This window comes from Paralichthys olivaceus, chromosome 10 (genome assembly GCF_024713975.1).
Source record: "Paralichthys olivaceus isolate ysfri-2021 chromosome 10, ASM2471397v2, whole genome shotgun sequence".
Lineage (NCBI taxonomy): Eukaryota > Metazoa > Chordata > Actinopteri > Pleuronectiformes > Paralichthyidae > Paralichthys > Paralichthys olivaceus.
Window position 1 is genome coordinate 692501 of NC_091102.1, and position 27645 is coordinate 720145.

General features: G+C 44.3%; 2 protein-coding genes across 5 annotated transcripts in view; one reads left to right on the plus strand and one right to left on the minus strand.

Moving 5' to 3' along the window:
* The window catches only part of LOC109645946 (alpha-aspartyl dipeptidase), a 4013-nt gene extending 518 nt beyond the window's left edge, over positions 1–3495 (plus strand). For all 3 annotated transcript variants that reach the window (XM_069532688.1, XM_069532686.1, XM_069532687.1), the window contains 7 exons: positions 429–517; positions 592–666; positions 836–915; positions 1187–1360; positions 2348–2407; positions 2710–2792; positions 3316–3495. In XM_069532688.1, coding sequence (XP_069388789.1) covers positions 429–517; positions 592–666; positions 836–915; positions 1187–1360; positions 2348–2407; positions 2710–2792; positions 3316–3394 — 640 coding nt within the window. In that variant the 3' untranslated portion in view covers positions 3395–3495. The remainder of the gene's footprint in view (positions 1–428; positions 518–591; positions 667–835; positions 916–1186; positions 1361–2347; positions 2408–2709; positions 2793–3315) is intronic.
* A 361-nt stretch (positions 3496–3856) lies between these two features.
* itgav (integrin, alpha V) lies at positions 3857–25336 on the minus strand. 2 transcript variants are annotated; one of them, XM_069532684.1, is made up of 32 exons: positions 24861–25336; positions 22687–22817; positions 18570–18661; positions 18105–18219; positions 17548–17609; positions 17235–17283; positions 16098–16220; positions 15676–15720; positions 15034–15077; positions 14450–14506; positions 13996–14048; positions 13717–13792; positions 13473–13602; positions 13239–13336; positions 12741–12834; positions 12580–12625; positions 12197–12304; positions 11962–12017; positions 11715–11869; positions 11361–11498; positions 11190–11257; positions 10952–11096; positions 10491–10583; positions 10135–10214; positions 8804–8884; positions 8599–8704; positions 7940–8098; positions 7552–7683; positions 6832–6945; positions 6489–6596; positions 6282–6401; positions 3857–5824 (listed from the first exon to the last, which is right to left on the minus strand). In XM_069532684.1, exons 1-32 carry the CDS (start codon positions 25025–25027, stop codon positions 5732–5734), a joined length of 3138 nt encoding a protein of 1045 aa, XP_069388785.1. In that variant the 5' UTR covers positions 25028–25336; the 3' UTR covers positions 3857–5731. The 2 variants fall into 2 exon arrangements, with proteins under 2 accessions (XP_069388785.1, XP_069388786.1); XM_069532685.1 differs by lacking the exon at positions 24861–25336 and adding an exon at positions 23143–23267.
* Positions 25337–27645: the final 2309 nt, after the last annotated feature.

Consider the following 27645-nt stretch of genomic DNA (forward strand, 5'->3'; position numbering starts at 1 on the left):
TAAATAACTGAAGTACATGAGAGTAAATATATTTAAAGAAGCTCTGAATACTTTATTATAAATAACTGAAGTACATGAGAGTAAATATATTTAAAGAAGCTCTGAATACTTTATTATAAATGATATTAAAATCACTGATAAATGAGAAATGTGTTGAACCTGACTCATGACGCCACCTAGTGTCCCATGCTGCTTCTGTCCCAGTGGCTGGTCTCAGGACGACCTTGGTCTGGACCGTTAGTAAAGAAGTGTCCTCTTCATGTGAGACATGTTAGTTTCAGTCACTGTCCAGCACAGACCTCAGGCTCCTCACCAGAGTGAGACGGTCTGTGGACGTGGGACAGTGAGTCAAACATCTGCTGAAGGTCTCTCATGTAGTGTTGAAACAGTGAATCGTGGTGAAAAAGACAATGTCCTGTGAATTTCAGAGACGTGAAGTCGGTTCTGTTTGTTCCTTACGCTCTGCACGACAGAGACGCCTACACCAGAACTGCCCGAGACAAGTTCAAGACTCTGGGTGAGTTCGTCCTGTCCATGGCTGTTTGAATATCAGTGCTGCTGCAGAGACAAAACCAGTTCTGTCCTCTGCAGGTTATGAGCTGGACAGTATCCATGAGGCCGCAGACCCAGTGGAGGCCGTCAGGAGGGCTCAGGGCTTTTTCATCGGTGAGGAGACAGCGTCCACTTCCTCCTTTCCTCCTGTTTGGTCTCCTCTGGCCTTGCTTCCTATCATTCCTCCTTCCTGCCTATGCTTCCTCCCACTGTGTCCTCACTGTCTCCTTCTCTACCTTGTTCCCTCCTCACTCCTTGACTCTGGGTCCTGTCGTGTCTTCAGGAGGAGGGAACACGTTCCGGCTGCTGAAGAGTCTCTATGACAACAAGGTGGTGTCGGAGATCAGGAGACGAGTGTTGGAGGTGAGGCCGACGTCAGAAACACAGAATGTGGAGGAGAAGTTAGAAACCAGATTCTTTAGAAACCAGATTCTTTAAAAACCGGTTTCTAAAGAATCTGGTTTCTTTAGAAACTGGTTGAAGTGGAGTTTCACTTTCTGTTTCCAGCAGAGATCAAATCCAACATTTCATTTCCTGAACAAGAACCAGGCCAAGACGTTGTTTTTAAGGGTTAGAGTCTGTCCTGTCCTTCTTCTGTCCTTCGTCCTCTCATTGTAACCCCTCCTCCCCTCAGGATGGCGTCCCCTACATGGGCTCCAGTGCCGGCACCAACGTGGCCACCGTCAGCATCAGCACCACCAATGACATGCCCATCGTTTTCCCTCCATCCTTCTCCGCCCTCGGCCTCGTTCCTTTCAACATCAACCCTCACTACCTGGACCCCGACCTCGGCAGCCGCCACATGGGGGTGAGTCCAAGCCGCTGGGCAGCGTTCACCGAAATACATCTGTTACTAGAACATGAGAGAAAAACGAGTTCCTCTTTAAAGGGAAAGACGTCATGTTCTCTAGAAACTACTGGTGGCCCCCTGCTGGTCATTACACAGAAGACAGGGTTCAGGCACTTCCTCTGTGGCTTCACTTTCTGAACCTGAGTCAACACATTTTTTTATAAACTTAAATTATAAATAATTTGAACTGTGAATTGTTACTAATATAAAACCTCATTTTGTCAGAACATATTTTTTTCATGTCTCATATTTAATTCGTAGTTTCCACAGGAAATGATGCAGCTGGACATTTGTCCTCAGAAGAGATATCAGGACTCACAGAGTAGGATCTTTGTCTCAGAGGACAAACCTTTGACTCTGGTCACAGTTACATCGTCTCTGTATCAACTTGGCTTCACTTCATTCATTCTAACTTTTACTGTCATGGTTTTATTCGAAACAACAAAGTGAACGACAGTCGGCTCCGTGTCTCCGGCTGTAAACAGCTGATAGAGACACGGGGATGGACTCTGCTCTCAGTCTTATCTGGATGTGATAAAGATCTGCCTGCTTAGCTTTAGACCTTCAGACTCGTCAGTTCAGTCTGAAGCTGAACTTCAGGTGTGAACGGTTCCTCAGACCAGAAGAGGATTCTGGGTCTGGATCAAACTGAACCATGGTTCTGTTGGTTCACAGTGAAAACACTTGTTTGGACAGTTTGGACCAATCACAGGAAGTAGAGACACATTAAACCATAGAAGAAGAAGAGGAAAAGGAGGTATAGGTATAGGACGAATGACGTCGTGCGTCAGAAAAAATTCTTTAAAAACGAACCAGATCAAAAGTAAGAATCCTCTCAATAGATTTAACCCTGAATCGAACCTTGATGAAAAGTTGTTGGACCGTGAATGTTAAAATACAAAGATGGTTTCTGTTGATTCTGGGTTTCGTGTTTGTCTTGAACAGGAAACCCGAGAGCAGCGGATCACTCAGTACCACGAAGAACCCGACACACCACCAGTCCTGGTGAGACGTTAGAGTCCAGATGAACCAGACTCACACATCTTGTTAACTCACAGTTCACAGATCGTTCGTCTCATTCCTGTGATTTCTCAAACGTTCACTTCAACTCAATAATGAGATCAAGTTGGTCAAAGGTCACAGAACTCCCCGGTTCCCCACAGTCCTGTCATCAGACCTGTTCACTGAAGGATTGAATCTGTTGTTTGTATTTAATGCGAGGCCTCGTCCTTCCTCCGGCATCACATGACTTTCTAACAGCGGCCGAGCAGAGGAGCGCCTGAGTCATGTCGGACTTTGTGTTTTAGGGTCTGAGAGAAGGATCCATGCTGCTGGTGGAGGGAAACAAAGCCACACTCCTGGGAACCACCAAGGCCAAACTGTTCAGCAGGTAAATATCAGGTCCTCACTGTTCCTATCACATGGTAAGGAAACAGGATTACATTCACACAGAGATCCAAACTGGAATAATCCAAACTTACAGGAGATCAAGTCCACTGAGCAGGAAACAAACGAACGAGTCAGGTCCGGTCAGACACGAGGGACACGAGGGACACGAGTTAAAGTAGAGCAAGAGATCTGTGTCTGAAATCACCTGAACACTTCTTTATAGACCAAGATGAACTGAGCTCAGCAGCAGAAACTCTTCGCTGGTGATGATGTAACAGTTGCAGGACGTCTGCAGGGCATGATGGTATAAACCGCTCAGGTAGTGGTTATTGGTTGTACACTACTTTTCACAATGCATTATGGGAAACAAGTCAATTTTATAGAGGGAGAACAGGGGCCCATCCTCATTGTTCGGGGGTTTAGTGTCGTGCTTATGGGCCCTTTGACGCTCTGGAACAGCCAACGTGACCCTAAACGCAGACCAGTGGCACCAGTGACCCCTGTGATTTGATTGGTTGTTTCAGGGGACGGCCCTCGGTGGAGTGGGACCCCGGCAGTGACCTGAGCTTCCTGCTGACGGACGGCGGCACCTCGTCCTCCTGATTCCACTGATGACCCGACTCTTCTTCACTGATCGTGGAATCAGAAGAAACGTTGTAAAGAAGCATCGTTGAATGTGTTGATTAAAGTTTGACGTGACGGCTGCTGCCATGTTTTTATCACAGTGGTTTAACAGTATTCACTCATGTAGATCACCCCCTGGTGGCTGGCTGCAGTATAGGTCATAAACCCCCCTCCTCCACGTTAGCAGACTCTGTTTCTGAAGTTTGGTTTTAATAACTCATTGAATGACTGATCACCACCACAAGATGGCAGAGTTCGTGTCGGAGATATGACGTTGATCAACTTTAATTATAAACAGATTTATTTAGCCTGAAGCTCTGAAGTAGAGCAACCATCAGCCACCTCTTCTTCAGCTCCCACTGCAGCCGGCCACCAGGGGGCGAGTCTGTGAACCATCGAGTTCAAGAAGCAACGTTAACAAGACGAGACGCAACACAGAGCCAAACGTGAGCAAATCAGTTTATTTCATTCTAACGGTGAAATCATCTCAGTATCAAAGTTATTTTAGTTTCTAGGTGAAAGAATCAATAAACAAAAAACATGTTGTCACAGCAGAAAGGAAGGGTGGAGTTAAATACAAGAGTTCAAAGAGAAACCCGCAGATCAAAGTCACAGATCAGTGATCAAAAGCCTGAAGCTGAATCTTTAGTAAAAACTCAGAATGAATTCAGCTGCGTCTCCAATCAACAGAGTCAATTCAGTCACGTCCACCTGACAGACGGGTGGATAGAGCGCCACCACATGGACACAAATGCACAGAGCAGCGAGTCCCGAAAATCAAATAAGGCAGAAAAATATTGGAAAAGAAGAATCTGTTGACGTCATCAGAACAAAAAGAAATGCACAGGTTGATCAGTGAAGTCAAGATAAATCTCTTTGTTTCCATCTAACACAATAAAACATCTCTGCAAAGCTCGTTAGTCTCAAATTTCTAACGTCTAAAAATGGATTTTCCTCCAGTAGAGACACGACGTTCAGAGTTCAAAAGGCAGGAAGTGAAACTCTATTATCAGGGTTCAGTCTCTGGAGGAATTCTGGGAGTTCACTTTAATAACTCGTTTTTTTCTGCTGCTGAAACAAAGACGTTCAGATGAAAACACAAATGTTCCCGTGGACTGATTCTGATTCTGATATTTTCAAAATGATCAACTTTAAACATTAGTTCATTATTTGAACCCAATATGGGTGAAGTTATATCAAAGTTTGTTTTCTTTCTAATACGTTCACACACACACACACACACACACACGTTAAATAACGAGCTGTTTCTGTCCATGTCGTTCTGAGCAGAGCTGCATTTTTAGAAAAATATTATTTTAAAAATCAGAGCTAAACTAGAAACTGTAAGTAATTATTAGTTAAACCCCGCCCACCTCAGTTCCTGTTGTCATGGTGTTTGGACGGGGGAAGCGATAAACGATTATTTAACGTGTAAATGAATCTGAGGGATCCTTGGATCAACTTTAAAACTGATTAGATCTTCAAACGTCTTGTTTTGTTCTTGAAATCTTAGAAATGTGAACTTTTCATTAGGACTAAAAAAGCAGGAAAGCCTCTTAAATCGGGGAGGGGGGTGTTGAGATGGGCGGGGCCGTCTCCTGTCAATCATCACTCATCATCACTGTCGTGTATAAAAACCAAAGAAGGTGAAAAACTCAAGGACCAAATATAAGTGGAGAGTAAAGAGTCTTGAGACCGAAGCTCTCTGATCATCATTGTTTCTCATTATTATTAATACTGAAAGTCTGATTCTCTCAGTCTGTCTGAGTCCAGGTCTTTAGACCCTGAAGTTCAGGACCAACCAGTGTTGTCGGGTCAGAGTTCTCGTTCTGAATCAGTACCTCTGGACTCTCAGGGCAACAACAAACACAAGCAGCTCATTCATCGTTTTGAGTGTGGAAAAAAAAAAGTGCAAATTAAATATCAGGCCAGGCCACGAGCTCTGGTGCAGATGAAGACCTCCGATCTCCTGACCAACACGGGTCCTGTCAGCTGGTCACCAGTTAACGTGGTGGAGATGAACTCTTTGTAAGAGAAGCATTTTCAACACTTTCACTGGATTCGCAGAGAATTAGTCCTGATGTCAACAATCAGACGTGTTTAGAGAAAAGCGAGCCTGCAGCTCGAAGGACTTCAAACCAGATTTCTGGAGCTCAGAGGAGTTCATCTGTGACCAGGACATTTGGCACAAACACAAAAACAAAGACCTTATGAAACTGAACCCAGTACCGCTCAGCAAATACAGTGACATTCTCTCAACAGCCTGTTACCCGGATTCTCTCTGGACCTTTGTCCAGTATTTACAGAGTTTGACCACTAGGCGTCAGTGTTTCCGTTCTCCTCTGGCTGCAGCTGCTCCTTCTCAGTGCAGTCGTCCTGGGGGGGGCGGACTCTCTTAAAGAAACCCAGCTGAGAAGAAGAAGAAGATCACAGTCACATGTTGAGTGTGTGTGTGTGGGGGGGGGGGGTCGAACAGAATCAAACTTCTGCTTCAATAAATAAATGTAAGAAACAGTTTCTGCCACATGATGAACTGGACTCTGTCCCACAGAGTCTCTGTCCCACAGAGTCTCTGTCCCACAGAGACCTGGTCCCACAGAGTCTCTGTCCCACAGAGTCCTGGTCCCACAGAGTCTCTGTCCCACAGAGTCTCTGTCCCACAGAGACCTGGTCCCACAGAGACCTGGTCTAGCATCTCTTTCCAGTTCTAATAAGAACTTCTCTGTTTGACTGAATGTTTGAATTATAAAGTTACAGCTCTACTAACTCTCCTCTCTGGATGGACGAGTCCGGTTGTCCAGACATAAACAGACGATCCCACAGACGGACAGATGTGTTAACCTCATCCTCGTCATGTGTTCCTCACCTTGTACATGATGAAGATGAGCAGGGCCAGCAGCAGCAGTCCTGCCAGCACAGCCAGAGCCACCACCCATCCTGGGACGGACTGAGGAGGGTCTGCCACCCACATCACGGACACGGTCACCTGCAGACACACTACGTTACCTGGGCAGACTCAAACCCTCCAGGTGCTGTGTGTGTGTGTGTGTGTGTGTGTGTGTGTGTGTCTCACAGTGGTGCTGTTGGACGGCAGCTCTGACACCAGGTTCTTGTACGGCATCTCGATGACACTGAATGAAGCTGTAGCTCGAACCTCGTACGAATGATTCTGATTCTCAGTCTGAAAAGAAAAACAACATGTCTGACAGACGTTCTTCAGACAAACAAACAGACTGAGGATCTGAGCAGCTTCATCTGCAGCTTCATCTGCAGCTTCATCTGCAGCTTCATCTGCAGCAGACACAGTTCAGCTCATTTACATTCAAACAGAAAACTCTCCTGATTTGTTGTTTTCAGGAAACAAACTGTGCAAATTAACTTTTCCAAGAAATGTGAGAGTTTTGTTGTTTCTTCACCCTGAGGAAGTTGTTGACAGCCAGTCTGGAGTAAATGGACAGGATGGCGTACTTCTTCCTCTCCAGACGACCCACCTGACATCTGAGACGCAAACACTGAGCTGTGGCGCAGTCCTACACACACACACAGAGACACACACACAGAGAGACACACACAGAGAGACACACACACATACAGAGACACACACAGAGACACACACAGAGACACACACACACACAGAGACACACACAGAGAGACACACACATCCACACACACACACCGAGAGACACACACATACACACACACACACAGAGACACAAACACAGAGAGACACACACAGAGAGACACACACACATACAGAGACACACACAGAGACACACACACACACAGAGACACACACAGAGAGACACACAGAGAGACACACACATACACACACACACACAGAGACACACACATACACACACAGAGACACACACACAGAGAGACACACACATACACACAGAGACACACACACACACAGACACAAACACAGAGAGACACACACATACAGAGACACACACATACACACACACACATTTAAATAGTTAATTAATTGAATTATAATGAAATAACTGTATAGTTAAAAGTCTTGAGAGTGTATGTATGTATGTGTGTCAGTGTATGTATGTGTGTCAGTGTATGTATGTGTGTCAGTGTATGTATGTGTGTCTGTGTACGTGTGTGTGCGTGTGTGTGCGTACCAGTGTCTGCAGGTCGTTCTGTGAGTCTCTTGACTCCACGTCTCTCTTACGAACATGGTTTCTGTTTCGTCCCTCTGTCTCTCTCTCTCTGGGCGGGATCCCGCTGGTGTTCTTCTGTGAGGTCAACGGGTTCTGACACACAAACAAAATATATATTTTTGTTTGAAGAAGAAGTTGAAAAGAAGTTTGGTTTCAATCAGTTGTTTGATGAAAACTTTAGTTCACATTCTTTGGATCTTGGCCGTTGAACAGAACCAGTGAACAGAACATTGAGATGAATCTTCCCCACATGTCGCTGGACCAGTTCCTGTGTTTCTAACGGCACTGCAGCAGGTTGTGTGTGCATGATCACCAACACGTGCACGTATGTAGTGCGAGTGTTTCTCACCGACACGTTTAGCGGGTTGATCTGTATGTCGGTGGTGCAGTTGATGGGTCCGTCCGTCTTGTATGATGTGATGTAGAGCAGAGAGCCGTTCCTGAAGTGGTACGGCCACTGGACCTCCAGACCCGCCTTACTGATGGTGCTGGGTCCACTGTTCAAGAGCTGAGGGTTCAGTAAAGTTAAAGTGAACCAACAACCAACAAACACGACTGAGACTGTGAACGCTGTGAATAAAAAGTGAAGCCAAAACATCTGGATTGTAGACGTTAAATAAAAGTTTGTCACAGATGTTTCTGTCACTTCAGCTCATCTCTCTGAAGTTTCTCATCAGTTTGGTTTCCATTAGTTATTTAATGATATAAAACAGAGGTAGGCGTGATTGACAGCTGACACTACACTCAGGATTGTGAGCATGGGCGGGACTTAGATACCCCAGCTTGGCTCCATTATCACTGCTGCTAACGATGTCATCACCACAAGATGGCAGCGTTGGTATCTGAGATATTTGAACTTACTTTGTGGAGGAAGAGGAGACGAGTCATTTTCTTTATTTACAGTTACAGTTGACATTAGCTCGCTAACACTCAATGATATAAACGACCACATTAGTTGTAGCAAAGTGTACCGAGTGTACATATACACACATACACACAGTGTGTTACCTCATAGACGTGTAATATCTGTGGTCCAATGTCGTCTTCAAGCACAGGAGGGTCCTTAGGTTTCCAGTTTGCAATGGGAAGTAGCACCTGACTAGGGGACGACGACCTGGGAGGACCACACACACACACACACACACACACACGTGAAAAACACAAACTCCTCCAGGTGAGTGACTGCTCTAATTGTCCCATGACCGTGTTTTACCCTCTGATGGACACTTTGGCGAGGACAGCCAGCTTAGTGACAGTGGAGATTCGAGGGCTGATGTTGTTGAACTGGTTCGAGCTGAAGAAGAAACACACACATCTTTAATCATCGCTACAAAATAAAAAACTGAACAACAATGAAACACATAAAAAACATGCATGTGACAGATACAGATTCCTTTAACAGATGGATGTTAGTTCCTGTCGCTGCGATGTTCGAAGCAGCCGCCGGGTGGAAACGTATTTTATACAGTGCAGAGCTTTAAATTAAAAAGTCGCTGCTTCAGATTCAGTTAAGAAAGACAGAGCTCCCGTTAGAGACACATGCAGACGTTTGATTTTAGTCCCCTCACATGCAGCAACACTTGACTGAGGATATCCTCAGGAAGTGGACGTCACACTGGATTTGAAATTGAGTTTAATGTGCGTGTGTGTTCAGATTTCACTGAGCTATGATTCAAATGCTGTTACAGATTAGTCGTCGTAGTTCTGGGTTAATACGCTCAAAGTTTAAAGAACAGACTTTCACTAACACAGAGCGGAGGACTCTGTGTGACTCAGACTGAAACCTATCATTAACATACTTCTACCGCCCCCCCGCTCTGTCCCACAGAAATACAAACACAGAGAACTGTAGAGACAGACTGCTGCTTCCTGCTGTTTACAAGCTGCTCACACACTCAGCTCTCTTCAGTCCTGACGCTCACACGTCCGTTCAGCTGAGCACGTAGTCAACCAGCGCGTCACTATCACAACAAGTTAACAACCATCACTTAGATGATTCCATGGACACAAACATTTTCTGTTTCTGGATTTCACCCAGACAACAACCACTGATCTGTTTTCAGTCTGGATCAGAAATAATCTATCACATGACCGTTCACGTACAATGGTCATGTGATGTAAACAGGAAGTCAATTGTCTCCTCTGCAGTTGGTTGCTTAGTGACAGAAAATCCTCTGAAGGAGGAACAGTGATGGTGAAACGTCAACTGTGATCAGCTCCTGTTCCTTCAAAATAAAAGCTGCTGAATTGACTGTGATCGGCTTGTTTTCTTTCAAAATAAAAGCAGCTGAATTGACTGTGATCTCCTGTTTGTGGTGAGCTCAGTGATGTACAGAAAACGTACTGGATCACTGTGATACTGATGAAGCTTAAAGACCTCATGATTCTACATGAACTTCTGCTCACTCTCTGATCACTGGATCATTTCAGGAGAAGATGTCTTCCTCACGATGTAGAAGTCACATTATGTCATTATGCTCGTTCAGGTTCTGATCCTCTGATACAATGAGTGCTGGACAAAGACAGACACTGACAGGACCGTACCTGACTATCTGGAGGTCAAACCTGACAGACGTGTCCTCCTCCGACAGTTGGTGCACACTGAACTTCAACTCTGCCAGCACCTGGTCAATCACAGGAAAAGAAGAGACAGCAAAGGACCATTCAGAAAGCAGAAGGAGACAGAGGAGTTGTGTGGAGGAGCCGTCTGTGGTTATATATCAGAAACATTCAGGACAGAAGGAAACACTACACACACATTCATTTGTTCTCCCTGATAATTGAGTTTATTTTCAACTAACATCTGCTCCACCAGTCCCCACAACAGCTTCGGAGTGGAACCTCAAACACCCAGAATGCATCATGAGCACGCCCACTGGTACAGTAATGTGGTCACTGACCTTGGTTCCTCCCTTCATGGGGTTGCCCAGGTCACACACCACCATCTTGGTCTGGTTTTCCTTCTTGTAAGCACAGGACAGCCTGGAGAGGGTCTGTGAATAAAACACACAACTGTCACCATCTCAATGTTTCACAACACATTCATCTGAGCACCACACAGCTGTGTGCTCGGTGTCAGTGTTTGGTTTGAGTTAACTGCTTCCTGGCTCTCACACCTCATCAACGACAATGTGGACGTAAACATATATAGGGTGAGCTTCCTCCAGGGGTGGAGGTTTACTCCTGCGACGTCCTGGTCAGGTGCTGCTTCCCATCGACCACTGGAAGTCTGAGGTCGCAGCAGTGTGTTTATTTGATGTGGACAGAGACGATGGACAGGAAACTGTTCAGCGCTGCTCTCAGTCGACCACATGCTCCACACTCGTGTGTTTTCACAATGTAAAGTATAAAGGGACAGTACCTGACTGCGGACGACCCCGGTGAAGTCGGCCTGCTGCGGAGGGTAGACGTGGAGCTCGGCCTCGTAGGCGCCCTCTCCCTGATTCTCAGCACTGACCTCCAGAGTCAGTGCGTTGTCATCGCCAATGTAGATCTGCTCACGGTCGCTGCAATGGCAACACATTAAACAACTAAATGACCGCAAGCGAAATCAGTGAGCTAAAACGCTGCGGACAGAAGGAATGAAAAGAGAGCCCCACCTCTTCACTGACAACTTCAGGTCTGGTTTACAGATGTTGTCCTCTCCGCAGTCCAACAGGATGTGAGCCTGGAAGGAAGAAAGGAAGAATCAGAGGAGAGAGAGAAAGACAGAAAAAAGACAGAAACAACAGCGGAACACACAGAAGACCACTCTCACACGCCGGTGTTACCTGCTTGGTGACGTTGGAAGGGGCCGCCATGTCGAGGATGGGCAGCAGCCCGGTGCTGTCCGCCGCCTGCTGGTAGTCCAGATTGTACTCCATTGCCACAGAGATGGGAGTGATCTTATCTCGAAACTCACGATCGTCCTGAGAGACAAAGACGTTGAGATAAATAGGAGAAGAAGTCCTCTATTAGATAATAAAGCTGAAAGCGACTGAAGATAACATGGAGATATGTTTGTGTATATTTAACAACAACTCTATTTATTCAACACTGTATCTATCATTTATTTTGCTCCCATCTCTAAAAGCTATTTCCATTAGTCTGCGTTCTGAGTTTGTCTCATCTGTGTTGTTCTTCACCCTGAGGAAGACGGACTGCTCCTCGCAGGCCGGGCCATTGCCGTTGGACACCGTCATGTTCTTGGAGTACTGAAAGGTCCGACTGTGCAGGAAGAGCACGCGCTTTGTCGCCTCCTTCTGCTTCAGACGATCCAACATGAGGTCTACTTGAAAGTCTGGAAGTGAGGATCAGGACAGAAACTGGGATGAAGGGAGGATGGGGATGATAATGAGCAGGTAACTGAAGCATCTCTGGCGTTTTACTCACTGAGAGTAGCTGGAGCTCCACGGCCGCTGGCCTTCAAACAGTACTTCACCTTAAAACTGCAAAACACACACAGTAACAGCAAAACTGCTGATTTCTATCAGGTGTTCAAATAAGGTGAAACACGCTCCGGTGGTTTGGGACATTGTGCGAGTCAATGTCACTTCGAGAGGACGCCACAGTGGCGTTTCATCAACATCTCTCTGATTGGTTCGAGGTAAAACTGGTGAAAACTCACCAGGACACGAGCGTGCTGCTTCCAGGAAGTGTGCAGGTCTTCTCCTCTGGGTTGATGATCTGAGGTGTAATGTCCAATGTGGCGTTCACACTGATCACAGGACGGGCTCTGATGAACCAATGAAAACACACACAGACACACACACACAGTTCTTTTAAAGTCACTGCATGTAACACAACAGGATGAAAACGTCAGCAGCTTATATACGTTAAATGAATCCACAGTCAGTGGGAGATAAATGAACGACAGCAGCAGTTCTTTGAAATCAGAGGTGGTCTCGCTCATTAAACTCCTGAGAATCCATCAGCAGCATCACACACACAGCAGGGGTGCGCTCACACACACACACACACACACACACACACACACAGAGTTTTGATTACCTGTATAAAACAGCTTTGTCTGCTCCAAACACTCCCACTATTAAATCTGAAAGAAAAAGACACAGATGTTCATTTCATTCCTGCTGGGCCTCTCAGTGTGTGTGTGTGGGTGTGTGTGTGGGTGTGTGTGTGTGTGTGTGTGTGTGTGTGTGTGTGCATACCTGGATATCCATTCTCGTCTATGTCAGTGTTTCCAGTCATGGAGTATCCAAAGCTAGCAGGCATGTAGCTGGACGCCCATTTTCCCTGCAGGACCTGAGAGAGGAGACAGAACACATGTTGTCATTTGGAGGTTTGGTTCTTGAAGACGAAGACAAAGTCCCGATCATGTGACATGATGAAGAACGAACTTCTACTGAATGGTCACTGAGGGGATATCGTTTTTTTCACATTGTGACGCGACAGCAGGATACAGTGATATCCTTTGTTTACAGGCACCTCTGTGAAAAATGTATAAAGGTAGTCTTTAACAAAAGTGTTGGACAAATACAAATGTGACCCGATGGTGGCGCCAGAAGATAAAGCAAAGAATAAACAGTCAGAAGGCTTCATGGATTTATCCTCTGGGGAGCATGAATATCTTCTTTCCACAGTTGTGTTGCTTGAGCTACAGCCCTCATGTGAGTAAAAGTCAAATCTGGTTCAGATGTTGGACTTACCTGGGAAGGTGACGGGTCGGGCCCCTGAAGGCGGCCATTGTGGATGTAGACCAAGCCATTGTGATCAGGGCCTCCATAAGGAGCAGAGATGGCCACATCTGGAGAGAGACACGGGTGTCAGGAACCATCGAGCTCAGAGTCTGGTGTATGTGTGTGTGTGTGTGTGTGTGTGTGTGTGTGTGTGTGTGTGTGTGTGTGTGTGTGTGTGTGTGTGTGTGTGGTGGCATCTATTACCGTTGTATCCGTCCATGTTCAGGTCTCCCAGTGCTACGATGGCAGAGCCGTATCTGCCGTAGATATCTGACCCCGTCAGCATCTGAGGTGGTTGGAAGGAAAATCCACCTCGCCCCAGGTAAACAGACACCTGGTGGACACACACACACACACACATGAATTGACAATTCATCAATATTCAAATTGCTGTTTATTTGAGTCTTTTATTGTGAAGCAGGAAAATGCCAAATGTGTGTTTCCTTACCTGTCCCACCTCCCTGAGTTTTCCATCTGGGCCTCTGTCCATGAAGAGAGGAGCTCCAACAAACAGGTCGACCAAACTGAGCGACAGACATGAAGGAAGATCAGCGTCATTTCCTTCAGAGCAAGGTCGTGTTTCATGACGCGGGACCGTGACTATGCTACAGCTGGCCCACACATGTGTCGTTAACACAGCGTGTTGCGATGAGCTGGTGTACTTTTACTGTGAAACTCTAATTACATGAAGTACTTTTACTGTGCAACTCACTGTACAAAGACTTACCCGTCATTATTAACATCAGTCGCAGCGACTGAATGTCCGAAGTAAGCAGCCATCTACAAGACAGAGGAGAGGAGGAGCCCAGTTATTTCTAAGTTTCACTGTCACTACATGACAAAGCATCAAACCACATCATATTTATAAAAGGATTATATATGTAGGGGGACAGGAAACTGATAACAGTGATAGTTGGCATCATGGACAAACAGCAAACTGAAGAAGAACTTCATCATTTACTGCAAATGTATATGAAATAACATGCATAAAAACACTGACCACTGGAAACTTATTTCAAGACTCTACTCAAGTGTCCAGGTCACGAAAATGGACCAATGATCCTCCAGAGGGCAGCAGCGTAACGCACCCACACGTCCCATCGTTAAAATAATTAAAAACACAATGTCTAGATCAGAGCTGCTGACGTCGGCCTGTGGCAGATGTGAGTCCTGCAGCTCACCTGTGTTCCTGTTAAGTTGACCATGGACTCCATGTTGCGGCCGTTGAAGATGTTCACCTGAAACATAAACCTGTTTCAGTCCAGCTGTACATGTTCTCCTGTCCCTGCCACCGTCAGCATCTGACCAATGACATCGCAGCTTGTTCACCATAGCAGTGAATTATCACCACAAACAGTTTCAGACATGAACTGTGTAAAATAGTGTCTGGACATGTCGGACGTTTGGTGAATGTCTGAAAGCAGCAGAGTCAGTATTCATGCGTGTATCTACAGAGCACATACGTGTGTGAGCGTGCATGTCTTTCTGTAGTTATGAGGCCGGTTTTGGTTCTACAACATCATTGTTGGGACATTTTGGCCGGTCCTCACTTTCTGACCCCCTTTCAATGGACTGTTTGAGGGTAAAGACTTGTTTTAAGGGATAGAATTAGGTTTCAGTTAGAGTCAAACATTTATTTGTGATGGTTAAGGTTAAGGTTAGGGAATGCATTATGTCAATAAGTGTCCTCACAACTATAGAGAGCTGTTTGTGTGTGTGTGTGTGTGTGTGTGTGTGTGTGTGTGTGTGTGTTTTAAACACTTACATAACCCAGTGCCTTTTCTCCCCGAGGTACCCCGGTCACATAGTCTACAGGAAAGAGGACAGACAGTCATGGTTTGGTTTGATTATTCAATTTAGTTAATTGATGAATCAAAGTTGCAGCCCCACAGCATTGGTCTGTGTTCACATGGAAGATTTAAAACAGAAAACAAATGCAGAGGTGGAAAACTTCTTTCCTCCTTCGCTCCCTGAGCGTCTGTTCTCTCTCTCTGCTGAGTGGGTTCATCTCCTGAGAGAACAAGTGACTGAGAGTCTCCATCAGCTTCAGGTGAAGAGTGAAGCTGAGCTGAGATCAGTTCTTAACAACCAGAGTTTATCTCCAATGTTCAGCAGAAACTTTAAAACATGAAGAACTCTGAACAGTTCGTTGGATTAGTTACAGCAGCAGCTCTGCTGGGTCAGGAAGCAGAGGATCATGGGTAATATCCAACCTTCAGTTGTGTTTCAGTTCAGTGGGAGGAGTCAGAGCTCAACACATCGAGACACCTTGTTTTTCTATACGTGAAAAACCACTTCCTCAGACACAGAGACCAACACAGTTAATCCCCATGTGTGGCTGCAGGGGGCGCTGTCCCTCAGTGACAGTTACATAACATTGCTTTAAAACACTCATCTCCGGCCTTACCTTCCTTTCCATCGTCATTGAAGTCTCCGACTGTCAGAGAGTAACCTGGTGGACACAGACAGACGTGTCAGATGTAACGACTGTCGTCTTAATTATGTTTAGATTTTTACAACATTTAACATCATTGATTCTGAAATTAAACCCAAACTTACTTTAAAAAACCCCAAAGAAAATCTTGTCATGTTGAACTGAACTGAATCTAAATGAACACACTCCTAATGTCCTCTCTGACACTTCTCAGAAGCTTTTCCCGACACATTAACGTTCAAACCCACACAGACAGTTACAGGAAATATATCAAACAGTTTTACCTTATTTTCTACAGCTTCACTTCTGTAAATGTTCAGTGAGTATTATACATGTTCCTACGGATTCTAATGGTCAACGTAGATAACGAATGAAAGATGTGAGTGCATGGTTACCAAGGTAACTGTCGTCGTACTGAGCCCCGGCTGACTTGGTGGTGAGGGTGTTTCCATACTGTATGATGAAGCTTTTGTCAAACCGGGTAAAAATCTCAGAGACGTCATCGGAAATCAGCTGACCTGAAAAGAACAAGAAAATAAATTGGAGAGAACAGAGGAGAGCAGAAGAACAGAAGAGAGTGTGAGGGGAAAGAATGAGACCAAAGAAGAACAGGAAGAGACCAAAATCAAAATGTCCTCCACTAACGGCTCCATTAAATTCAATATCAGTCCTCTACACATGTCGATTTATTTCATCCAGATCGACGAAATTATTCTCTGAGAACAATTAGTACACTACTACTTGTGTTTAAAGAAATCCTGCATCTGCCTCCTGATCCAGATCCACACCAACATTGATTTATTCTCGGACCCATTAAAACATCTTTCCACCAGTTCCACTGGAAATCTATCCAGTTGTTATGTTGAGGGAAGAAGGAAAAAACACAAAAACAAGGAGAGAAATGAGGAGAAGAAAAACAGAACCAGGACAGAGGAGAAGATGGAGAGAAGAGAACAATGAACACCAGAGAACAAAGAGATATCACAGAGAACAGATGCCAACATAACAGAATGTAAGAACACAGGAAGCAGAAGATAGGATTTTATACAAGTTTGTTTACGAGACAATGAACTTCAGAAAAACACACACAACTTGTAATTAAAGGAGCCACAGAGTTAACGGCTGTCTAATCAGGAACAGAGCTCTGTGTGTGTGTGTGTGTGGTTGTGTAATTGTGAGTGTTGACCCGACAGGAAACAATAATTAGCTCACACACCCCAGGCAAAGAGGGAGAGAGAAAATGTACGTGACCTACTCACTAAACTGTGTCACACCCTCTCATGTCAGACAGTACACAAACACAGCTTACAACACACTGCTGACACACACAAGCCTCACCTGCCCATTAAACTCTGAAGGCGGGTGATGCAGACTGTACTGTTAGCTCAGCCTTAATGTTGCTCTTGTATTCGTTTAACGCACACACACACCCACACACACGCACACACCCACGCACACGCACACAATCAGTGTGACACTGAAGGAATCTGAAAAGTGCCTCTGAGCACGGTCCAGAAAAGTGTAAACCTCACCCTGCCAGTAGAAGCTGCCAGGTCCTCCCACCACCACTCTGTTGTTCTTCTGGAATCACAAAAGAACAGAAGGACATTTTTATATCTGTTTTCACAGGAGAAGTTCCAGAAAATGTCCGGGGGGGGGGGGGGGGGGGGGGCTATGTCAGAACGCAAATGTCTGAGTGAGGACACTCTCTGGCCCCTCAGTAAAGAGTCAGCTGATGTGAGAACACTTCCTGCAAACTAACAACCTAACACAAACTGAAACCTCCCTGGTGGAGGAGATGAGCAGACTAAAGCTGATGTGTTCTGATTCGTCCTGGATACCGACCTTCAGGAAGTCAACGCTGAAGCCGGCCTGGCAGAAGCCCTGCCGCTCTGGTGAGTTGGCATCTGGACAGAGATTTTACACATTTGATGATAAATAAGAAAGAGAATCAGATGGATGATCATTATTACAGATATTCAGTGAAGACCTGTCAACGTTCAAGTGTAAAGAACACAACAACAACATCGAATCTTTGTGTTTCTGCTTCAACTTCATGTCCAAACTCAAATTTCCCCAGCAGGTGAGATGATTCATTTTTTTCCCAACTGCTAGAGACAAAAATTTGGTTTGAGGTTACGATAAACCAGGCCATGACCTAAGTGGTTCTTGGTTCTAGACCAGCAAAGTGTTGGCGTCACTCTCTAACCATCGACCTCAGGCACCGGCTCTGATCTGCCTTTGTGGAAACGGGATATTGACTCTTGTTTCTGCTGACCTCTGGTGTTTTGACTGACTGATACAGGTGACAGTTTCAACTACAGGGAGCAGTAAAACACCTCGGACATGTGTTCACATGAACAGAGACAGACGATGAGGACAAACAGAGGAGAGGAAGGAACCTGATCTGCAGGGCGAATACTCGACCACCGTTCCTCCTTTCTTCAGGTAACACGTTCCCACAGGCTCCCGCTCAGAGACTCCGAAGGTCGACCACTGGTACAGAGGAGCACAGGCCTGGAAAACACACACACACACATTCAATAAATACCCACACCCCTCTGAGCTCCAGGTTTCTGCAGGGAAACAGCAGATGTCTAATGTGCGCACAGAAGCATTGTGAGGAGGAGAGCTGAAACTGGAGCGCAGGAAATCTAAGCACAGACAGGGCATATTGGAGTGTGAGAACAGGGTGTTGGATGAAAGTGTTTTAAAATCTGAACATAAAATCAACAAGGCCTGCTCTGAAAAACACACTGGAATAAAGTAGAAAAAAACCCATTAAAGTGTCCTCCTCAAAAGGTTCTGCCATAGTTGAAAAGTCTTCCGTGGCTTCCTTCGTTTGAATTATTGAAGAAGTTTCTTACCAGGATGTGCTCTCCATCGGATCGGACCGAGGCACCGAACCACTGCTTGGATTTAAACTCCATCTGAGCCCCGTCTTTGGTCAGCCTGTCATCTGCAAAGAGCGAGAGTCTCGTTACCATCGGTGACATCAGAGAACGTCATCATCACGATCCATGAACCTCGTATCGTGTTGTGAGTTACTCAGAGGCTCACGGGCCCATCTGAGACATACCTCAGGTAGAGGAGACTGGTTTGTTGTCCCTACAGTTATATGTATGAGTTACTAATGTGTTTTTAGTACTTGAGTAAATGTACTTTAGTTAAATCCATCTTGCTGAAGCAGTTCCAGACCACAGTAAACAACAGACCATCCTGTAAACCCCGTCCTGTATATGTGTCATAGAAACAGACCGTGTGTGGTGAAGAGTCACATTGAAAAATAATTTTAAAATCTCAACCGACGAACAAGCAACAGTAGAGTTAAGTAGTTTGATTAGAGATATAAAGAATCAAACTGAGGATAGAACCAAACTAAATACATGAAAATCTACAGAGAGAGACATTGAAAGACAGAATTAAATAGAATAAGAGTCACATGGTCTGAGGATGTGTTTGGGAGTTTCCCCTCATGAGGGAAAATCCAGCTTCACAGACGAATATTTGATCCTGAATCTGTGATAGTATGAGTCAGCCACACACGAGGAGGACGGAGCTGAACCTTGGGCTTCTGGGAGTAAAATTCAATTTATGAACAGAGATGTTAATTATCTGCCATAATACTTCAACTATCTGAGTGAGACTCACCACAATGATATTCTCCTGTAGAAGCCACAAGTCTCTATGATATTTTCTTATTTAGTTTTATTCATGATGTCAAGGAAAAGTACTTCACTACCCACAATCCTCAAGTGTAGCAGAGAAGTATCTGACTGGTGGAGCTTGCTGTTACCATGGAAACTGTTTACCATAACCACAAAAACCATGTTGGCTACAATCGGATGGTTCCGTGTTGTGACACAAGGTTACTACACTCTACACTTTATGAAACACAATACAAACATACACAGCAGAGCGTCCTCCACTGATTCACCGGGAGGGAGTGGGGGGGTGATGAGCACGTGACACAAACATGAAGAAACACAAACCAGTGTCTCTGGTGACAAAGTGCCGAGACACACGTAGAAGACACAGACGAAGACGTGAAGACAGTTTGTTGTGATATATAAATATATTATTTATTAGACTGATTGTCTCAACAACTTGAATCTGTGTTCCTCTCACTTCCTGCTGCAAAATACTCCTTCAAATTAAAAAACAGCTCCATGAGCAGACGAGTCACCTTCTGTACGAAAAACCACCGGAACAACAAGTACTGAGTCACACACACGCACGCGCATACACTCACACCCACACACTCACACCCACACACCCACACACTCACACCCACACACTCACACCCACACACTAACATTCCAGTTAATTCTGTTTTTCGGACCTGTAAAGCTTTATCCAGCGATCAAGCAGGTCAAATCAATAACAAAGGTCTCTATTGTGGTGGGAACACACACACACACACACACACACACACACACACACACACCAAATAATTCACTAGGAGGCTGCAGGAAAAGTTCCAGAGACACTGACTCAGACATTTGTTTTCACATACAGAACCTGCAGATCATGTGAGGAACATGTGAGCAACCTGTCAGGAACATGTCCAGTGTTCCGAGGTGGAGACAGGATCCTCATACACACTACACGGCTGCTTTAGAGGAGAAACTAATGGGAACTTTCTTTCTCTTCCAGTAAAAGACCACGTCAACGCTAATAACGAGGCTCATGTCTGGACACATTCAGGAATGTGTCCTGTGTTCTGTGTGTGTGCAGATTATCTGTTATTCCTATGCTTCGCTCACTCAGACTGAAGATAATCATGGTTTTTATTGTTTAATGGACGTCCCTCACTTGTTCTCATGATCCTGTTTAAATCAATCTTAGATGAAAACTGTAAGAAATGAAACTTGAATTCTTTTTGCAGCAGAAAGTCCAGGACTCTGTCTTCTACCTCATCATGTTGTAGCTTGTTACGAAGTCATTACTTTTCATTACATGCTGTGAAAAACATGTTTAAAAAACTGAATGGCAGGAGATGTTAGTTTCTTGTTTCTATATTTAAGATCTTAAGGATCAACATGTTTTATGTTTCTATTGATGGAAACATATTTTAGATTTTAGTATTTTTTAATTTATAACAGAAGGTCAGTCCTTTATTATTTATTGTGGTTCATTGACTTAAAGAACCTTTTAGCTGAAGTGAAAATACCAACTTCAACACGGGAGGAACATGTCTCCTGCAGAGTTCAGGGGTTCATCGGTTTTATCAGGTAACTTCTGGGGACATGAAAACATTTCAGTTCTTGGAGACTCTCACAAACGTGATCTAAACACAAAGTCTTGACAGGAAGAAACTCTCACACACAGTCTGCTGCATACAACTAATAAACATCCACCACAGTTGGTCCGTCTACTAGACTCACATCAATATGAGGAATCAAACTTCTGTCTGTTTCACTGGAGATTTGCAACATCGGAGGGGGCCTCTCATCAGCTGAAGTACCAACCGCATTTTTTATTTTTGTATGTTTCCTGATATTTTCATAGTTTCCGTCTGTTTCCTGTCTGACAAGAAACAAGAGTCTGAATAAGTGTCTCTCAGTTAAAACGTCCCACAGCAGGAGATGTGAACCAGCAGATCTTGATTCTAACAAATGAATTGAGTGTACAAAGACAGAGGCGGTCAGGCAGTCTGTACAAAACCCTCATACAGTTCACATGTTTATGGACAGATGAGGTCAGATGTGTCCAGCCTTTAAAAAACAGTCATAAAGATAAACAGCAGCGTCACCGTACAACCACAACTGCTCTCAGACCAGCTGTTGACATCTGTTGCATGAGGTTTTCTTGTCATAGTAAAAGCTCTGCTATAAATAAAGAAAAGTGTCATATATAATATAAAGTGCAGAGCAGCAGCGTCAGTGAAAGACTTCACAGAATGAGCAGAAACATGGACCTTCAGGTGTAAACAAAGCCAGTCACTGCTGGTTTATCAGTGTCTCACTGGGTGTGGACGGTGTTCGAAAGGTTTTATTTCAACACTCGTCTTCTGCTCTGGTGAAACACTGCAGCCAAAGCTTCAGAGGAAAGACATAAGCCACAGCTTTCATAACGCAGCCCTTTTTAAGAGTAGGTGTCATCTATCTACTAATTCCAGAGAACTGTGCGTCTGTCTGTGGAACTAACGTCTCAAGAACCGTTCAACTTATCGGCTTCGCAGTAAAGTTAGGTGTTGAATTAAGTGAGATTTAGATCGACTTTGATTAAACAGGACTCATCACAGTTTGACATTGTCCTTCAGGACAACAAGCGTGTTCATTAAAGTGGAGCTGGACTGAACTTTGAATAAACAGGTCTTTACTTCAGCTTCTGGACTGAATCTTTACTTGCTGCACTTCAATTACTGTGTGTGTGCGATTTATAAGTTGTCATCACTTTCAAGATTGAAGAAACGCATCATGATTTGCTGAAATACTTATAGAACAGCCACAGTGCACCATGGGAGATGTAGTTTGTTTGATGGCGCTCTCAGCCTTCATCTGAGTGGGGGGGCTGATATTGAAGCAGATTACAGCCTAGTTTCATAGATGAAAACAACAAAGAAGATTCAGACCCAGACGATGTTCCTGATGACCAAGACTACGTTCACACAGCAACCTCTGCACACGACGTGCCGCCTGTGACGTGTTGTTGTCATCAGCACACAGGTCACATCAGACTCCATCAGTGGATACTGGCCACATTTTACAAGATAATGTGAACAGATACATAGAAAACATTGAAAACCAACTAAGAAGACACTGATTCCAAATGTTGAGGCTATCAGATGTTTTCTTCGTCTCAATGTGCTTCAGACACTTCTGAGGATTAAACTCTGAAGAAAACCTGCAGGTTGTTTTCAATGAGGCTTTGGAGTGAGGGTTGGTTTTGGCCCCCCTCTTCATGAGTCAGAGCTGTTCTAGTCTGAGCACGTCATCAAACCTGAGCTGATGTGAAAGATAAATCAGGACTTTTTCATACCTGAGCTGTCAAACGGCATCTCCTGGCAGGCTGCAGAGCCTTTCCAGGGGCAGCTGTACACCGCTCCTCTCTCCACGACGCTGCTGGAGGCCGTTGTGTTGGCCCGAGGGGCTCCAATCAGAACCTCTGACCTGTGGGGACAGGAAGTCATGTGATTACCCTTCACAGGACAAGAACACTCAGAAAAGACACCTTCTACGACATATTAACACTGTTAGACAAAGAGATCTGTCATAGAGCTGACGTGACAATGTGTGTATCCAGTGCGATGGACGAGGATTCAGGTTTACTTATTAAAACAACCATTAGCATTAGCATTAGCACAAGCTGTTGAAATAATTAACATATCAGCTGATGTCAAATCAAACAGAGACACGTCTTTTCACTTCAACATGAAACTTCACTCTTTTATAATAGTTAGAATAAAGAATAAAGGCTTTAAATCTTTGAACAAACCAGAGTGATGAGTCCGATCACAGTGTTTAAAGTTCAGATGTCTCAGGTGGAGCCAGAATCAGGGAGGAACAAAAACATGAGAAAAGAAAATGTGTTTCCTCTTTTCTTATCTCTGGAACAACGCAGCCGGAAACTCAAACAGGGAAACGACAGAAACGAGGCAGTGACTGATCAGCACACAGTATAAAAACATGTGTGCTGAAGTATTATTATACTTCATGTGGCTCAGTAACACAGTACCATCCAGTACAGAGGAAACTTTCGGTTTCACGTCCCTCAACCAACGGTTTCATCGAGCTGCTGCTTCCACCTGAACAGTTCGTGCTGCTCAGTACTGACGAGATCAAACACATCCAATCAAGTACACAGAGAGAAATACTCCAGTCAAGTACAAGTACCTCAAAGTTCTACTTGATTAAAGAGATGAGGAAACAATTACACTGTTACTTTTCAGCTGAACATCTTCATCCTCATCACCACCATGATCCCACTCCTCCTCCTCATCACTATCACCACCCTCCTCCTCCTCCTCATCACTATCACCACCCTCCTCCTCCTCATCACTATCACCACCCTCCTCCTCCTCATCACTATCACCACCCTCCTCCTCCTCATCACTATCACCACCCTCCTCCTCCTCATCACTATCACCACCGACCTCCTCCTCATCACTATCACCACCCTCCTCCTCCTCATCACTATCACCACCCTCCTCCTCCTCATCACTATCACCCTCCTCTTCCTCATCACTATCACCCTCCTCTTCCTCCTCCTCACCACCTCCACCCTCCTCTTCCTCATCACTATCACCCTCCTCCTCCTCCTCATCACTATCACCACCGACCTCCTCCTCATCACTATCACCACCCTCCTCCTCCTCATCACTATCACCCTCCTCTTCCTCATCACTATCACCCTCCTCCTCCTCCTCACCACCTCCTCCTTCTCTTCCTCATCACTATCATCACCCTCCTCTTCCTCATCACTATCACCACCCTCCTCTTCCTCATCACTATCACCACCCTCCTCTTCCTCATCACTATCATCACCCTCCTCTTCCTCATCACTATCACCCTCCTCCTCATCACTATCATCACCCTCCTCTTCCTCATCACTATCACCCTCCTCTTCCTCATCACTATCACCACCCTCCTCTTCCTCATCACTATCATCACCCTCCTCTTCCTCATCACTATCACCCTCCACCTCCTCATCACCCTCCTCTTCCTCATCACTATCACCCTCCACCTCCTCCTTCTCTTCCTCATCACTATCACCACCCTCCTCTTCCTCATCACTATCATCACCCTCCTCTTCCTCATCACTATCACCCTCCACCTCCTCCTTCTCTTCCTCATCACTATCACCCTCCACCTCCTCCTTCTCTTCCTCATCACTATCATCACCCTCCTCTTCCTCATCACCCTCCTCCTTCTCTTCCTCATCACTATCACCCTCCACCTCCTCCTTCTCTTCCTCATCACTATCATCACCCTCCTCTTCCTCATCACCCTCCTCCTTCTCTTCCTCATCACTATCACCCTCCACCTCCTCCTTCTCTTCCTCATCACTATCATCACCCTCCTCTTCCTCATCACTATCATCACCCTCCTCTTCCTCATCACTATCATCACCCTCCTCTTCCTCATCACCCTCCTCCTTCTCTTCCTCATCACCCTCCTCTTCCTCCTCCTCCTTCTCCTCCTCTCCAGTGTTACCTCAGGTTGCTCCGGGGCTTGAAGAAGTCCACTGAGAAGCCGAAGTAGCTTCTCTCGGGGCCGGAGAACACGAAGGGTTTGTCCACGTCCAGGTTGAAGGAGCCGGAGCTGGGGAACCGAACACAGACGAGGACGAGCAGAGCGAGAGCTGAGGGTCCTCCCGCCATGACCACAGGCTCCGGTCACTGGTTAGCTAGTTAGCTAGCTAGCTAGTTAGTTAGCTAGTTAGTTAGTTAGTTAGGTAGCTAGTTAGGTAGCTAGCTAGCGTCCCCACTTCGACCTAGTTTAAAATGTCGTCCTGTTAGAAACTCTCCTCCAGAGTCACACACACAACACGTCGTCATGTAAAGTGTTCGATACCCGAGACACAGCGAACACAGAGGCCGCAGAGAGCGGAGCTCAGTCCGGCTGCTGGAGTCTGAGGAGAACCGGAGAGGAGGTGAGGGGAGGAGGCGAGGAGAGGAGGAGACAGGAGAGGAGGAGACATCACACATCCGGTTCATACCTTTTTAAAATAAAAGTCTGCTTTGATGGACGAGTAGTTTCAAGATGACCAGTATATAAAGATGATCACTGACTGTATATAAAGATGATCACTGACTGTATATAAAGACACTGACTGTATATAAAGACGATCACTGACTGTATATAAAGACACTGACTGTATATAAAGTTGATCACTGACTGTATATAAAGACGATCACTGACTGTATATAAAGACGATCACTGACTGTATATAAAGACCATCACTGACTGTATATAAAGATGATCACTGACTGTATATAAAGATGATCACTGACTGTATATAAAGACCATCACTGACTGTATATAAAGATGATCACTGACTGTATATAAAGACGATCACTGACTGTATATAAAGATGATCACTGACTGTATATAAAGATGATCACTGACTGTATATAAAGACCATCACTGACTGTATATAAAGATGATCACTGACTGTATATAAAGACCATCACTGACTGTATATAAAGACGATCACTGACTGTATATAAAGACCATCACTGACTGTATATAAAGACGATCACTGACTGTATATAAAGACCATCACTGACTGTATATAAAGATGATCACTGACTGTATATAAAGATGATCACTGACTGTATATAAAGACGATCACTGACTGTATATAAAGACCATCACTGACTGTATATAAAGACGATCACTGACTGTATATAAAGACACTGACTGTATATAAAGTTGATCACTGACTGTATATAAAGACGATCACTGACTGTATATAAAGATGATCACTGACTGTATATAAAGACGATCACTGACTGTATATAAAGACCATCACTGACTGTATATAAAGATGATCACTGACTGTATATAAAGATGATCACTGACTGTATATAAAGACCATCACTGACTGTATATAAAGATGATCACTGACTGTATATAAAGATGATCACTGACTGTATATAAAGACCATCACTGACTGTATATAAAGACGATCACTGACTGTATATAAAGACCATCACTGACTGTATATAAAGATGATCACTGACTGTATATAAAGATGATCACTGACTGTATATAAAGACCATCACTGACTGTATATAAAGATGATCACTGACTGTATATAAAGACGATCACTGACTGTATATAAAGACCATCACTGACTGTATATAAAGACACTGACTGTATATAAAGACCATCACTGACTGTATATAAAGACCATCACTGACTGTATATAAAGATGATCACTGACTGTATATAAAGATGATCACTGACTGTATATAAAGATGATCACTGACTGTATATAAAGACCATCACTGACTGTATATAAAGACACTGACTGTATATAAAGACACTGACTGTATATAAAGACACTGACTGTATATAAAGACGATCACTGACTGTATATAAAGACACTGACTGTATATAAAGACCATCACTGACTGTATATAAAGACCATCACTGACTGTATATAAAGACCATCACTGACTGTATATAAAGACGATCACTGACTGTATATAAAGACTGATTAATTTTCATGCTTTTATTGTGAAGGTTTCAGAGTTTGACTTGATGTTGTTGTTGACACAGGAAGTTCATTCCGTCCTGTGTGTGTGTGTGTGTTATAATGTACTCTTATTTTTTTATTTCGTCTGTATATGTAGGTTCTGTATATATATATAAATATATATATATATATATATATATATATATATATATATATATATATATATAAATATATATATATATATATATACACTCTCCTTGTTTCCTAGTCTCAGCTGTCAATCATAACTTCTCCCAGTTTAAATATGATGAAATAACTGAAGCTGCTTCCAGAGGCTCTGTGAACAGTCTTCATACACGAGACCTCAGGTTTGTTCTGAAGTATCTCCTATATATAATATATAATATATCCTAAAGATCTCAACATCGTGGTTCTGGAGGTAAAATTCATTTTCTGAGGTTTTCATTTTCAACCGTAATATTTTAACCAGCCGAGGTCGACTCAAGCTACAACACAGAGAAACAACGTTTTATCCTCCTGTATAATCCATCCGTGTTTTATTCATCATGTTTTATTCACGATGTCAAGAACAACACTACCCACAATCCTCAGGTGTAATAGGGACGTGTCTGATTGCTGGAGCTCACAGTTTCTTTGGAAACGTTTATCACAACCTTGAAAATCAAGTCGGCTACGATCGGATGAGGAAAAGAAACAAGGTTCCATTCAAGGAGAAGCAGGAAATCATTTGAAAGGATCATCCACAATGGATTATGGGATTGTAGTTCCTTCGCT

Coding starts and splice junctions, on each gene's coding strand:
- itgav (XM_069532684.1), bottom strand. CDS start 25,027: ATGGCGGGAGGACCCTCAGCTCTCGCTCTGCTCGTCCTCGTCTGTGTT. Junction 12,835..13,238: donor CCGACCCGTCACCTTCCCAG/GTAAGTCCAACA, acceptor CTCCTCTCTCAG/GTCCTGCAGGGAAAATGGGC. Junction 6,402..6,488: donor TGCCGTCCAACAGCACCACT/GTGAGACACACA, acceptor GTGTGTCTGCAG/GTGACCGTGTCCGTGATGTG.